Source organism: Myotis davidii, unplaced genomic scaffold (assembly GCF_000327345.1).
Source record: "Myotis davidii unplaced genomic scaffold, ASM32734v1 scaffold84, whole genome shotgun sequence".
In the NCBI taxonomy this organism is placed as follows: domain Eukaryota; kingdom Metazoa; phylum Chordata; class Mammalia; order Chiroptera; family Vespertilionidae; genus Myotis; species Myotis davidii.
The window spans coordinates 123363-137719 of record NW_006295735.1 but is presented as its reverse complement, the minus strand read 5'-3'; the positions used below and the strand labels follow the sequence as shown (position 1 = coordinate 137719).

The following is a 14357-nucleotide window of genomic DNA, read 5'->3' as shown; positions in this document are numbered from 1 at the left end:
CTCAAAAGGTTCGCCATCACTGCTCTAAGAAGAGGAAGAAGAAGAAAAGGTAAAGATAAAATAATTATGGACAACAAAGTGACAGCAAATACATATCTATCAACAAGTGAATCTAAAAATCAAGTGAATAAAAAATCTGATGAACAGAGTAAACTGGTGATTATAATAGAACCAGGGGCATGGAAAGGGAGTGGACTGACAACTCTCGGGGGGAAAGGGGTGTGGGGCGTGCGGGAAGAGACTGAAAAAAAATCGTACACCTATGGATGAGGACAGTGGGGGAAGGGGGAAGGGCAGAGTGTGGGGTAGGAGCCAGGTGGAAGGGAGCTACGGGGGGAAAAAAGAGGAACAACTGTAATAATCTGAACAATAAAGATTTAATTATAAATAAATAAATAAATAAAATGGCGATAAATAAGTCTTACCCATAATAACCTCAAATGTAAATGGATTAAATGCTCCAGTCAAAAGACAAAGTGTAGCTGAATGGATACAAAAACATGACCCAATTATATGCTATCTACAAGAGACCCACCTCAGAACAAAAGATACACACAGGATGAGAGTGAAGGGATAGAAAAAAATTTTCTATGAAATTGGAAAAGAAAAAAAGCTGGGGTAGCAATACTCATATCCAACAAAATAGACTTCAAAATGAAGGCCATCACAAGAGAAACAAAGGTCGCTACATAATACTAAAGCGATTGATCCAACAAGAGGCTATAACCCTGGTAAGCACATATGCACCCAATATAGGAGCACTTAAATATAATTTAAAAACTTCTAGAGGACTTTAAGGGAGGGATCAACAACAACACAGTAGGGAATTTTAACACCCCACTAACTTCACTGGATAGTTCTTCCAGACAAAAAATTGACAAGAAAATAGTGACTTTAAAGGACACCCTTTAAAGTCAGATGGATTTAACAGACATTTATAAAACATATCATTCCAAAGCTGCAGAATATACATTCTTCTCAAGTACACATGGGTCATTCACAAAGAGAGATCACATGTTAGGACACAAAACAAGTCTCTACAAGTTTAAGAAGACTGAAATCATATCAAGCATCTTCTCAGATCATAATGGCATGAAATTAGAAATCAACTACATTAAAACACTCAAGAACATTCAAACACATGGAGGCTAAATAGCATGTTATTAAACAATGAATGGGTTACCAAAGAGATCAATAAATAAATAAATAAACTTCCTGGAAACAAATGAACATGAACACACAACAACCCAAAATCTCTGGGACAAAGCAAAAGCAGTCCTGAGAGGAAAGTTCATAACAGTACCTCAAAAAACAAGAAAAATTAATAATAAACTCTTTATTCTATAACTTAAACAATTAGAAAGAGAACAATAAGGAAAGCCAAGAGTGAGTAGAAGAAAGCCAAGAGTGATTAGAGAAGAAATAAATAACATAGAGAGTAAAAATACAATACAAAAAATCAATGAAACCAAGAGCTGGTTCTTTGAAAAGATAAGATTGATGGATGAATCATTAGCCAGACTCATCAAGAAACAGAGACGACCCAAATATATAAAATCAAAAATGAAAGCAGGGCCCTGACCAGTTTGGCTCAGTGGATAGAGTGTCGGCCTGCAGACTTAAGGGTCTCAGATTGGATTCTGGTCAAGGGCATGTACCTTGGTTGCAGGCACATCCCCAGTAGGGAGTGTGCAGGAGGCAGCTGATCGATGTGTCTCTCTCTAATCGATGTTTCTAACTCTCTATCCCTCTCCCTTCCTCTCTGTAAAAAATCAAAATATATTTTAAAAAAATGAAAGCAGAGAAGTAACAACTGACACCACAGAAATACAAAGGATTGTAAGAAAATACTATGAATGACTATATGCCAACAAGCTGCACAATGTGGATAAAATGGTAAAATTCCTACAAAAATACAATCTCCCAAAGCTCAATCAGGAAGAATTAGAAAACCTGAACAGGCCAACAAGTGAGGAAATACAAGTAGTAATCAAAAAACTCCCAGCAAACAAACGCCCGGGTCTGGAGAGCTTCACAGAGGAGTTTTACCAAATATTCAAAAAGGGCTAACACATATCCTCCTCAAACTATTCCAAATTATTCCAAAAGGAAGGAACACTTCCAACTTCTTTTTAAGAGGTCAGCATTATCCTAATTCCAAAACCAGATAAAGACACTACAAAGAAAGAGAATTACAGACCAATATCCCTGATGAACATAGATGCTAAAATCCTCAACCAAATATTAGCAAATCGGATCCAGCAATATATTAAAAAGATTATATACCATGATCAAATGGGATTTATCCCAGGGATACAAGGCTGATATAATATTTACAAATCAATAAATATGATACTTCCACATAAACAAAATGAAAGACAAAAATCACACGATCCTATCAATAGACAGAAAAAGCATTCAACAAAATCCAACACCTAGTTTTTATAAAAACCCTCTGCAAAGTGGGAATAGAGGGATCATATCTCAACATGATAAAGGCCATGTATGACAAACCTACAGTGAACATCATATTCAATGGGCAAAAACGAACACCATTTCCCCTAGCTGACTGGCATAGCTCAATGGTTAAGCATAAACCTATGAACCAAGAGGTCACAATTTGATTCCTGATAAAGGCACATGCCTGGGTTGTGGGCTCAATCCCCAGTGAGGGGCAGCAGAGGGCAGCTAATCAGTGATTCTTTCTCATCATTGCTGTTTCTATCTCTCCTCACTTTTGTTTTCTCTCTCTCTCTCTCTCTCTCTCTCTCTCTCTCTCTCTCCCTCTCTCCCTCTCCCTCTCCCTCTCCCTCTCTCCCTTCCTCTCCCTCTCACTTCCTCTATGAAATCCATTAAAATAAAATGAAACTAGTTATCCTAAGAACAGGAACAAGGCAGGGATGTCTGCTTTCACCACTCGTATTCAACATAGTACTGGAAGTCCTAACCAAAGCGATCAGACAAGAAGAAATAAAGGCATCCAAATTGGAAAGGAGGAAGTAAAACTCTCATTATTCGCAGATAACATGATATTGTACATAGAAAATCCTAGGCTCCAGCAAAAATACTACTAGATTTAATAAAGGATTTTGCAATGTAGCAGGATACATAATTAACACCCAAAAACCGATGGCTTTTTTATACACTAATAAGAAATCCTTAGAACGAGAAATTAAACAAACAATCCCAAATACAACTGCAACAAAAAAATTAAGATACCTAGGAATAATGTTAATGAAGGAGGTAAAACACCTGTACTCAGAAAACTACACGATATTGAAAAGTAGAGGAAGATATAAACAAGTGGAAGAATATACCGTGTTCATTGATTAGTGGAATCAACATCATTAAAGTGTCCATACTACACAAAGCAATCTACAGATTCAATACAATCCCATTAAAATACCGACAGCATATTTCACAGATCTAGAACAATTACTCCAAAACTGTATATGGAACCAAAAAAGACCCTGAATAGTCACAGCAATCTTGAAAAAGAACAAAGATGAAGGAATCACAATATCAGATATCGAGTTATACTACAAAGCCACCATAATCAAAACAGCCTAGTACTGGCACAATAACAGGCACATAGATCAATGGAACAGAATAGAGACCCCTGAAATTGACCCAAGCCATTATGCTCAATTAATATTTGACAAAGAAGGCAAGAACATACTATGGTGTCAAGACAGTCTCTTCAACAAATGGTACTGGGAAAAATGGACACATATATGGAAATAAAAATGAAACTAGACCATCAACTTATACCATACACAAGAATAAACTCAAAATGGATAAAAGACTTAAATGTCAGCTGTAAAGCCAAAAAAATTCTAAAAGAAAGCATAGGTAGTAAAATATCAGACATCTCTTGTAGCAATATGTTTACAAATACATCTCCTAGTATAAAGGAAACTAAGGAGAAAATAAGCAAATGGGACTACATCAAAATAAAAAGCTTCTGCACAGCAAAAGAAACCATCAACAAAATGAAAAGGGAATCCACTGCATGAGAGAACATATTTGGCAATGATACATCTTATAAAGGGTTAATATCCAAAATATATAAGGAACTCATACAACTTAACAATCAGAAGACAAACAATCCAAGTTAAAACTGGGCAAAGGGCCTAAATAGACAATTTTTCAAAGTGGACATATAGATAGCCAAGAGTTATGAGAAAAAATGCTCAAACTCAGTGATCATCAGAGAGATGCAAATTAAAATAACAATGAGGTATTATCTCACACCTGTCAGAATAGCTACCATCAACAAATCAACTAATGACAAGTGCTGGCAAGGATGTGGAGAAAGGGAACCCTAGTGCACTGCTGGTGGGAATGCAGACTGGTGCAGCCATTATGGAAAACAGTATGGAGTTTCCTAAAAAAATTAAAAGTGGAACTGCCACTTGACCCAGTGATCCCACTTCTAGGAATATGACCTGAGAAACCCGAAACACCAATCAGAAAGAATGTATGTACCTCTATATTTATAGCAGCACAACTTACAACAGCTAAGATCTGGAAACAGCCCAGTAGATGAGTGGATAAAAAAGCTGTGGTACATTTATACCCTGGAATACTTTGCAGCAGTAAAAAAGAAAGATCTCTTACCCTTTGTGGCCGCATGGAGGGACCTGGAGAGTATTATGCTAAGTAAAAAAAGCCAGTCAGAGAAAGACAAGTATCATATTATTTCACTCATATGTGAAATCTAATGAACAAAATAAACTGATAAACAAAATACATCCAGGGATATCGAAGCATAGAATAGACTGCAGAATCTCAGAGGGAAGGTGGGGGAGGGTTGGTAGGTGGGAAGAGATCAACCAATGAACTATGTATAGATGCATAACCCATGGGCACAGACAATAGGGTGGTGAAGACCTGGGGTTGGGGTAAGGGTAACCTAGAGGGGGTCAATGGAGAAAAATGGGGACATATATAATACTTTCGACAACAAAGATTTCTTTTTTGTTTTTTAACATGCTGGCAGAGGTCATTGTTCCTCTATAAAGACCTCCTCCCCACACAGAACTGGCATATAGATCAATGGGAGGGATTGGCAACTGTCAGGTGCCATATCTGAGTTTCCATCAACCTCGCCCACACTGTTCACCCCTCCCTGATGATTACATGAGAGCCTGCCCCACCCAATTTGCACCTCCACCCATGCTCTTTGCAGTGGTTTTTCCATATGAATGGCCTGTCCTGGCTCAGGCTTCAGACCTAAAATCTCTCAAACAATAGCAAGTAGACTCAGTGTGTTCCATACCTCTCTATAAGTGACCCATGCCCATCACTAGCAGCAGTTTGCCAAGTTTCACAGCTTGGCCTCTCCTTGGCAGCCCCAAGCCCAATAGAAGTAGCAGCCACCTGCAAATCACTCTGTAGCTCCTGCCACGTGGCCCCAATCAGGGCACAGGCAGTGGCTGACTTTGCACCTCCCAGGAGGCCCCAGAGCCAGTGCACCTAGCAGACAGCTTCAGACCACACTAGATTACAATTCTACACATTCACAAGCTACACATTTAAGGGTGGATTTGGTGAGCACCAAAGCCCCAATGAAGCAAGCTGCTCCACAGGGATGTCTCCTGCATAGCATCTCTTCCACTATAGTTGCAGCTGGTCTTCCCAGCCAATTGCCTGGAGGTTAATTCCTCCCAGTGATGCCAACAGCAATCTAAGCTCAACTACAACAGGACAGTGCACTCAGTCCACACAGGGATGCACCTAGAGGGCCCAGCTCAGGTGACTGGGGTGGCTGAGCCACTGGGCCCTACAGGACACCTGCTATACAAGGCTACTCTACCAATTCAGGAGATATAGCAACTCTACCTAATACACAGAAAGAAACACAGGGAAGTAGCCAAAATTCAGAGACAAAGAAATACATCACAAATGAAGGAACAGAAGAAATCTCCAGAAAAATAACTAAATGAAATGGAAGCAAGCAAACTACTACATACAGAGTTCAAAACTATAGTTATAAGGATGTTCAAGGAACTTAGTGAGAACATCAAAGACATGAATAAAGACCAATCAGAAATGAAGGATACAATAACTAAAATGAAGAATAATTTATAGGGAATCAACAGTAGAGTAGGGGACACCAAAAATCATTTCAGCAATCTGGAATATGAGGAGGCAAATGAACATCTTGAGAGACAGACAGACACACACACACACACACACACACACAGTCAAAACAGCAAAAAGAAAAAAGAACCCCAAAATATGAAGACACTGTAAGCAGCCTCTGGGACAACTTCAATAGTTCCAACATTCACATCATGGGTGTGCCAGAAGGATACGAGAGGGAGCAAGAAATTGAAAACCTATTTGAAGAAATAATGATAGAAAACTTCCCATGCCTGGTGAAAGATATAGACTTACAAGTCCAGAAAGCACAGAAAGTCCCAAATAAGATGAACACAAAGAGATCCACACCAAGACAACATCATAATTAAAATGCCAAAGGTTAAAGACAAAGAGAGAATCTTAAAAGCAGCAAGAGAAAAGCAGTTAATAACCTACAAGAGAGCACCAATAGGACTGTCAGCTGATTTCTCAACAGAAAATTTGCAGGCCAGAGGGAGTGACAAGAACTGTTCAGTGATGAAAAGCAAGGCCCTACAATCAAGTTTACGCTACCCAGCAAAGTTATCATTTATAATTGAATGTCAAATAAAGAGCTTCCAAGACAAGAAAAAGCTAAGGGAATTCATCACCACCAAATCAATATTACATGAAATGTTGAAGGGTCTTTTTTAAGAAGAAAAAGAAGAAGAGGCCTAGCTGGTTTTGCTTAGTGGTTAGAGTGCCAGCCCATGGACTGAAGGGTCACAGTTTCAATTCTGGTCAAGGGCACACACCTTGGTTGTAGGCTCAATTCCCGGTCCTGTTGGGGTACTTGCGGGAGGCAACCAGTCTCTTTCACATTGATCGTTCTTTCTCTATCTCTCCCCCTCCCTTCCACTCTCTCTTAAAAAAACCAATGGTGAGTATTAACAAACAAAATATTTTAAAGAATAAAAAATATATTAAAAATATGAACAATAAAATGGAAATAAATACACACCTATCAACAATTGAATCTAAAAATCAAAATAAACAAACAAGGAATCTAATGAATAAAATAAACTGATGAATAAAATAGAACCATGGAAAATATGGAACAGTCTGACCAATCTCAGGGGGAAGGAAGGGGACCAAGAAGAGATTACCAAAAAACTTATATGCATATATGCATTACCCATGGACACAGACAATGGGGTGGTAAGGCCTGGGTCAGGGAATTTCCACCCAGTACTATGTTTATTCACTGATCAATTTTCCAGATAAAGTAAATGTATACAGTGAACTGTAATCAAAGGGAATTTTCTCATTTAAAACTAATTTGCAGTTAAATTTTATTTTATTTTTTTTAGCTGTAGTAAATTATATCCATCATCTTATTCTGTGAATACAGGATAGGGCAAAAGTAGCTTTACAGCTGTCAGTACAGAAAACAGTTTACTCTTGTATTATTATTTATCAATTATTGTATTATTTTCCATATGAGCAACTGTAAACTTGCTTTTGCTACACCCTGTATATACATTTCCTTCCCTGTAAGTCTATTCCCTCCAATTGCTTTCATTTATTCTTCATTTTGATTCAGAATAATTGTTTAAATATACCTTTTAAGTTTTAAAACTTTATTTTGAATATTTCTACAAAAGACCCATTTTCCTTAATAGTTGTGTGTGTGTGTGATATACCTCTGAGGTTACTGACATTGCAGAACAGCCTTTGAAGTACAAAGGCCATTTAGGTTTTTAATTTACACCTTTTTTAATCTCTTCTTATCAAAACCACAGTACTCTGAAAAAACTAACTAAAATTATACTATGCACCAAAAGTCATGGGCTTCAAGTGAGTAAGTTCCAAAGAGATAGCCTTGCCTTGTCATCTCTCCCTCTTGCTCTACAATCCTTATCCCTACTTGTAGAGGGCTTCTCACTCTTCGATATTGGATGTGCTCGACCTACAGGTCCCCGGGCTCCTGCGCCTGGCATTTCTTTCCTCAGAGGTTTTACTTCGCGATTGGGACGCCTTATCTGAGGCGGAGCTCTGACAAAAAAAATAAAATAAAATAAAAATTAATCAAAGGCAAAAGTATTTCAGTACTACCTTAGTCAATAAAACTATTAAATTAAGAAGGCTAAAATCTCCAATTTTCTCCTGTTTGTCAATTCATGGCCACGTCAATTAGGTTAGTTTCTAAAAATGTTTTTCTTTAAAATACATTGGTTGATACAATTATTAAATACATATAAATAAAATATATAGCAGCAATTATTTTGTCAAAAGTAACTATCAATCGCCAACAGATGGCAATACAGACTATTCCCATCTAATAATCTTAATAGTGTAATGGAAAATCCATTACTTTATTCATTACTGTCCTAAACCAAGAATAAGTAACTTAAAAAAACAACACAGAATAAAAGCTGAAAGGACAAGAATTCAAAATGTGCCTATTTGCAGTTTACTAATTTATTTATTTTTTAAATATACTTTTATTGATTTCAGAGAGAAAAGGAGAGAGTAAGACAGAAACATCAATGATGTGAGAGAATCAATGATTGGCTGCTATCTGCATGACCCCCACATCGAGCCCACAACCTGGGTATGTGCCCTGACTGGGAATCAAACCATGACCTCCTGGTTCATAAGACAATGCTCAACCACTGAGATACGCTGGCTTGGCTACTAATTTATTTTTTACAACAAAATGATTTTCTCTGATTCTGTATGGAAACCCCAACATTTCATTCATAAATTACAAATGGCAGGACTCAACAATCAAATCTCATAAACAAAGTAATTTATATTTTTAAAATATTATTCATACTTATGGAGGGTCAAAAATCATAGGATCCTTCAGATTATACAGGTCCCCAAAAGTGAATCAAGAATTTTGATAAATATGAATGTGATGGATGTTAATGAAACTTACTGTGATCATTTTGCAATATAAATACTGAATCATTATATTGTATACCTGAAGCCAATATAAGTTAATGTCAACTATACTTCATTTTTTAAGAAAAGAATTTTGATAGCTATATAAAAGTAACAATGCAGACAAAGTGGTATATTTTGTTTCACGTAATATGAAACAAATTTGTGAAACATGTCTTCTTTAGATAGAAAAAAATGTTGGCATTACTCAGTACAGTATTTACTACTCTCTCTGGGCGTTGTGGGGACTCTTTCATTATGTGTATAATCTCTTCTTCTTTGTATTGTCTCTGCCTCTATTTCTCTACCTTTTCTATCTACAGCTCTGCCTGTACTGATGTAGCCCTTCAGATGTGTATTCCTTTTCACCAATATACTATATCTATTATTGTTCCCTTTCCAACTTCATGCTTTTAATTCATCTAACTCATTGTGGAGCATCTCTTCCTGGATTCAGAAAAAGTGGCACTTGTATGTGTATATAACTCAATGAACCCAGCAAAACAGGAAAATGGATGAAAAGCCAGGAAGATGGCAAACTCCAGGCAAGAAAAAAAAAAAAGAGTGAAAACAAGGTAAAAGAAATGACAACACCTTACAGATCTACCTAACAGAGTATCTTCAACTTGTTGGAATCAGATGACTACATGAACCTGCTAAGGAGAGACAGGCTGGTGGAAACTGTGTCTGTCTATGAGGTTCCCACATACTGACAGCTGAAGCCCTAGAGTTCAGTCAAATGATAGTATATTGAACAACCATGAGCAGGCAATTGGCCTCTGCTGTGCTAGACCCTTGGCGGAGACAAAGATGAATATAAATCGTGTGAAAGAAATCCATAGAGAAGGAACTGGAAAATGGTATACAATAAACTGGTTATAAGACATTTTCAAATTTAAGGTATTCTATATTATTGGTTCTAGTACATTAGTCTTGTAAGCATCCTATATAATAAAAGGCTAATAAGCAAATTGTCCCCTTGACTGTGATTTCGACCAGGAGTTCGATGGTCCTCCTCCCAGCCATCCCCGTCCAATTGCCCCAATTGGGGAGGGCCGGCCAGACCCTACCCATGCACAAATTCATGCACTGGGCCTCTAGTTCTGCCAATAAAAGAAAAATGTGATGAGACTGGTAAAAAATAGAAAACTAAAAATGTTACATTGCTCTATATTTTACTTATTTATTTAAACTCTCATCCAGGGATATATTTATTGATTTTAGTGAGAGAAGGGGAGAGGGAGAGAAGAGGGAGACAGAGAGAGAGAAAGAGGTGAGAAACATTGATTGGTTGCCTCCCAAATGCCCCCCAACCAGAGCTCAAACCTGCAACCTAGATATATGCTCTGACTAGGAACTGAACCCACAACCTTTTTGGTGTATGGGACAATGCTCTAACCAACTAAATCAACAGGCTGGGACCATTATTCTATTCTTAGTATTTCATTGTGATCACTGTTTCCTAACTGAAATTTGTTTTAATGAGGGGCAGATTATCCTATATAATAAAAGGCTAATATGTATATTATCCCCTTGGGAGTTAGACCAACCGAGAGTTCGACCACTTGCTATGACATGCGCTGACCACCAGGGGGTGGCACATAATGAAGGAAGGCCCTGGCTGGCAGCCAGCAACTGGGGGAAGGAAGGCCCTGATAGGCCCTGATTGCCAGTCAGGCCTAGGGACCCTAACCATGCACGAATTTCATGCAGCGGGCCTCTAGTTTATATATATTTGCAAATGTATAAATACCTTTCCAGAACCCAATTCATGGGTCTGGCCACGGACAATGAGGAAACCATCTCCTCCATACAGAACACATGGCAAATTTGCCCTGTCAGCAACCGGACCCCTGTTAAACAGTCTCATGGTTTACGGTCCTGCTCTTTAGACACACTGCCAGCCTGAATCCTGGCCACATGGCTGCACCCTCCCTCAGGGGTGATGGTAGTGGATCCTGAAGCATGGCCAACCCCTCTCCAGACCATGTTCCCCCTTGGCGTGCTCTATTAGGGTACACCCACCACAGGCTCTGGGAGGCTGTGTTGTCAAAGTTATTTAAAAGCCAGTGCACAGGCTGCATGCAGCTGCTGACCTGCCCTGCCATTCAGTACTCTCATGGGCTCATACACAGTCTGAGTGAAACTGCTCAAGAAACCACATGTGCCATTTGTGGCCAGTCCCGTCTCACAGAAAGTGGGCCTGTGTCCAGTGTCTTCAGTTCCATTTCACTGCAGCTGGATGTTACATTTATAACAGACTCTGTCAGCTTCCCAAAGGACATCCTGATTCTGTTCTGTTCTTCCCCCTCCAGGAACACACCACTGCACAATGTCATGCTTCAAATTAAGGACTCAGTGACAGCTTCCAGGCTGTGTAACATAAGTCTCAAAGCCCCTTTTACTGGTTTCTTTGTTTGTTTGTTTGTTTGTTTTTAAATATATTTTATTGATTTTTTACAGAGAGGAAAGGAGAGAGATAGAGAGTTAGAAACATCGATGAGAGAGAAACATCGACCAGCTGCCTCCTGCACACTCTCCACTGGGGATGTGCCCGCAACCCAGGTACATGCCCTTGACCGGAATCGAACCTGGGACCTTTCAGTCCGCAGGCCGACGCTCTATCTACTGAGCCAAACCGGTTTCAGCTACTGGTTTCTTTTTGAAGAGATTTTATTATGGTTACAGAACATCATCTTTGCCTGAATGGTCAAACAAAGACTGACACTGTACCAGCTTGCCCTATTTCAAATATAGAGAATAAATCTGCAGAAAAAAAACTAGATTGTCTACACTGTGCTTAGTTCTCCTACTTGATGACATTTCCTTGTAGGAATAGGAAGACATAAGCCCTATTCTATCATAAGCCTGATTTCCTCCAAAATCCAATACTTCCTCTTTTTAAGCTGTACATTTAAAGGTCAACATTATATGCAGATGTTCTTATCAGCATTGCTTGTAATGACAAGCACCTGGAAACAACCCAAATGTCCAGTATCAGAATAGAAACGTAAATTGCTACATGTTCACTTAATGGGATCCAATATTCACACAAACATGGATGACAGATACACACAATAACAAAGCATGAATCTCAGGACCATCACATTAAGTGCAAACGTAGGTTCAAAGAACACGCAGTGTAATTCCAAGTAAAACTGGACACTGTTTGAGGATACAAATGTACGTAGTATAAAGAAAGGCAAGGGAATGATAAACCCCAAATTCACGGACATGTCCAACTGTGAAATGGGAGGGAAGAAATAGGATGCAGAGGAGCCATAGGGGGACTTCAAGGTATATCAGCAAAGTCCTTTACCTTAAACGCCATGGTGAGTGTATAGATGCTACTGTATTCTGATTCCTTATACCTTATATGCATTTTAATTGTTCATATTATCTATTGAGGAGTTAATAAAACTGAAATATTATCCTATCTAGTAAAATAGTAATATGCAAATTGACCATCACTCCCACACACAAGATGGCCGCCCCCATGTAGTCAAAGATGGCCACCACAAGATGGCCAGCAGGGGAGGGCAGTTAGGGGTGACCAGGCCCGCAGGGGAGGGCAGTTGAGAGCGACCAGCCTGGCAAGGGAGGGCAGTTAGGGGTGACCAGGCTGGCAGGGGAGGGCAGTTAGAGGCAATCGAGCCGGCAGGGGGGCAGTTAGATGTCAATCAGGCTGGCTGGGGAGTGGTTAGGGGGTGATCAGGCTGCCAGGCAGAAGCGGTTAGGGGCAATCAGGCAGGCAGGCTTGTGAGTGGTTGGGAGCCAGCAGTCCTGGATTGTGGAGGGATGTCTGACTGCCCACCAGGATCGGGCCTAAACAGGCAGTCGGACATCCCTCGAGGGGTCTCAGATTGGAGAGGATGCAGGCTGGGCTGAGAGACACACCCCCCTCCCGTGCACAGATTTCATGCACCGGGCCTCTAGTTATACTATAACACGAATTAAGACATCTGAACACTTAAAAATGAAATTATAGGATTGCTAGAAAGTTTCAGGCATGTTGAAGTGATGTGGGCACAGAGGACCCAGCCTCAGTTGAACCTATTGCACCACCACCTGGCAAATCTCCAGAAGACTATGCTACAGAAATAGAGCTGTCTCATAGCACCACCCCACCAGAATTCCTGAAGTCAAAGCTAAATGGACCTTTGTGAAGATGACTTCATTCTACACCATGTTAAGAATAGATCCTTGCCTGGCCAGTTTAGTGGTTAGAGCATCAGCCTTGGATCAAAGGGTTGAGAGTTTGATTCCTGATCAAGGGCACATACCTTAGTTGCAGGTTCAATCCCCGGCCCCTGGTGAGCAAGCAGGAGGCAACCAATCCAATCGATGTTTTTTTCTTTCTCTCTTTCACTCTTCCTCTCTCCTCTCTCTTTCTCCCCCTCTCCCCTTCTTTCCACTCTCTAAATATCTATAGGAAAAATATCTTCACTTCTCCTTCTCTTACTCTCCCTTCCTCTCTAAAAAATCAATTTTTAAAAAATGTTGTAAACACTATTCCTACTTTCACAGAGAAAGAGCATCAAGACCTGGAGTTGGCATCAGATTTAGAACCCTAAGACCAGGTGACTTTTTACTCTCAGGGCACCAATTACCTATTATACAAGCATATTACGTATCATCTACAATTTACTAGGCTCAGATCTGTAAGAAGAGTCACTATCAATGCTAGCTATTGCCTTAAAAAATGCTTCCTCTGTAAATGGAGATATTTCATAGAATTAAAAACATTTTTTTCTTACATCATCTGTATATTGTATTGTGTGTTCACTACCTTAAGTCAAGTCTCCTTTCATCACCATTAATTCCCCCTTTACCCTCTCCTACTTCCCTCCACCCTCCTTTCCCTCTTGTAATCACCATATTGTTGTCTGTGTCTATGAGTTGTTTGTTTTGCTCAATCCCTTCTCCTTTTTCACCCAGCCCCCAACCTCCTTTTCTATTTTTCATTGAAATATAACATCCTATCTAATAAAAGAGAAACAGAGTAATTGGCGTACGACTGCTACCCTTCCCATTGGCTAATCAATGAGATATGCAAATTAACTGCCAGCCAAGATGGCGGCCGGCAGCCAGGCAGCTTACAGCGAATATGAATGAGGCTTGCTTGCTTCAGTGATGGAGGACTCCAACGTTCCCCGCCTGCCTTGCTGGTCTCTGAGCTGGCAGTTTGAAACATTGTAACAAATATAGAAGCTAAACAAAACCCCAGAAACCTGCTTTCAGCCAGCCGCAATCTCAGAGCTGGGGCCGGGCCTCAGAGCTGGAGCCGGCTCTCAGCTCCAGTGACAGCTATAGAGGGTAAATAAATTCCAGAATAAAAATTT

At 39.6% G+C, this 14357-nt stretch overlaps 1 protein-coding gene across 1 annotated transcript in view; it reads right to left on the bottom strand.

Moving 5' to 3' along the window:
- KATNAL1 (katanin p60 subunit A like 1) overlaps nucleotides 1–14357 on the bottom strand; it is a 128287-nt gene that overhangs the window by 43903 nt on the left and 70027 nt on the right. The window contains exon 4 of the mRNA XM_006770367.2: nucleotides 7953–8121. Coding sequence (XP_006770430.1) covers nucleotides 7953–8121 — 169 coding nt within the window. The remainder of the gene's footprint in view (nucleotides 1–7952; nucleotides 8122–14357) is intronic.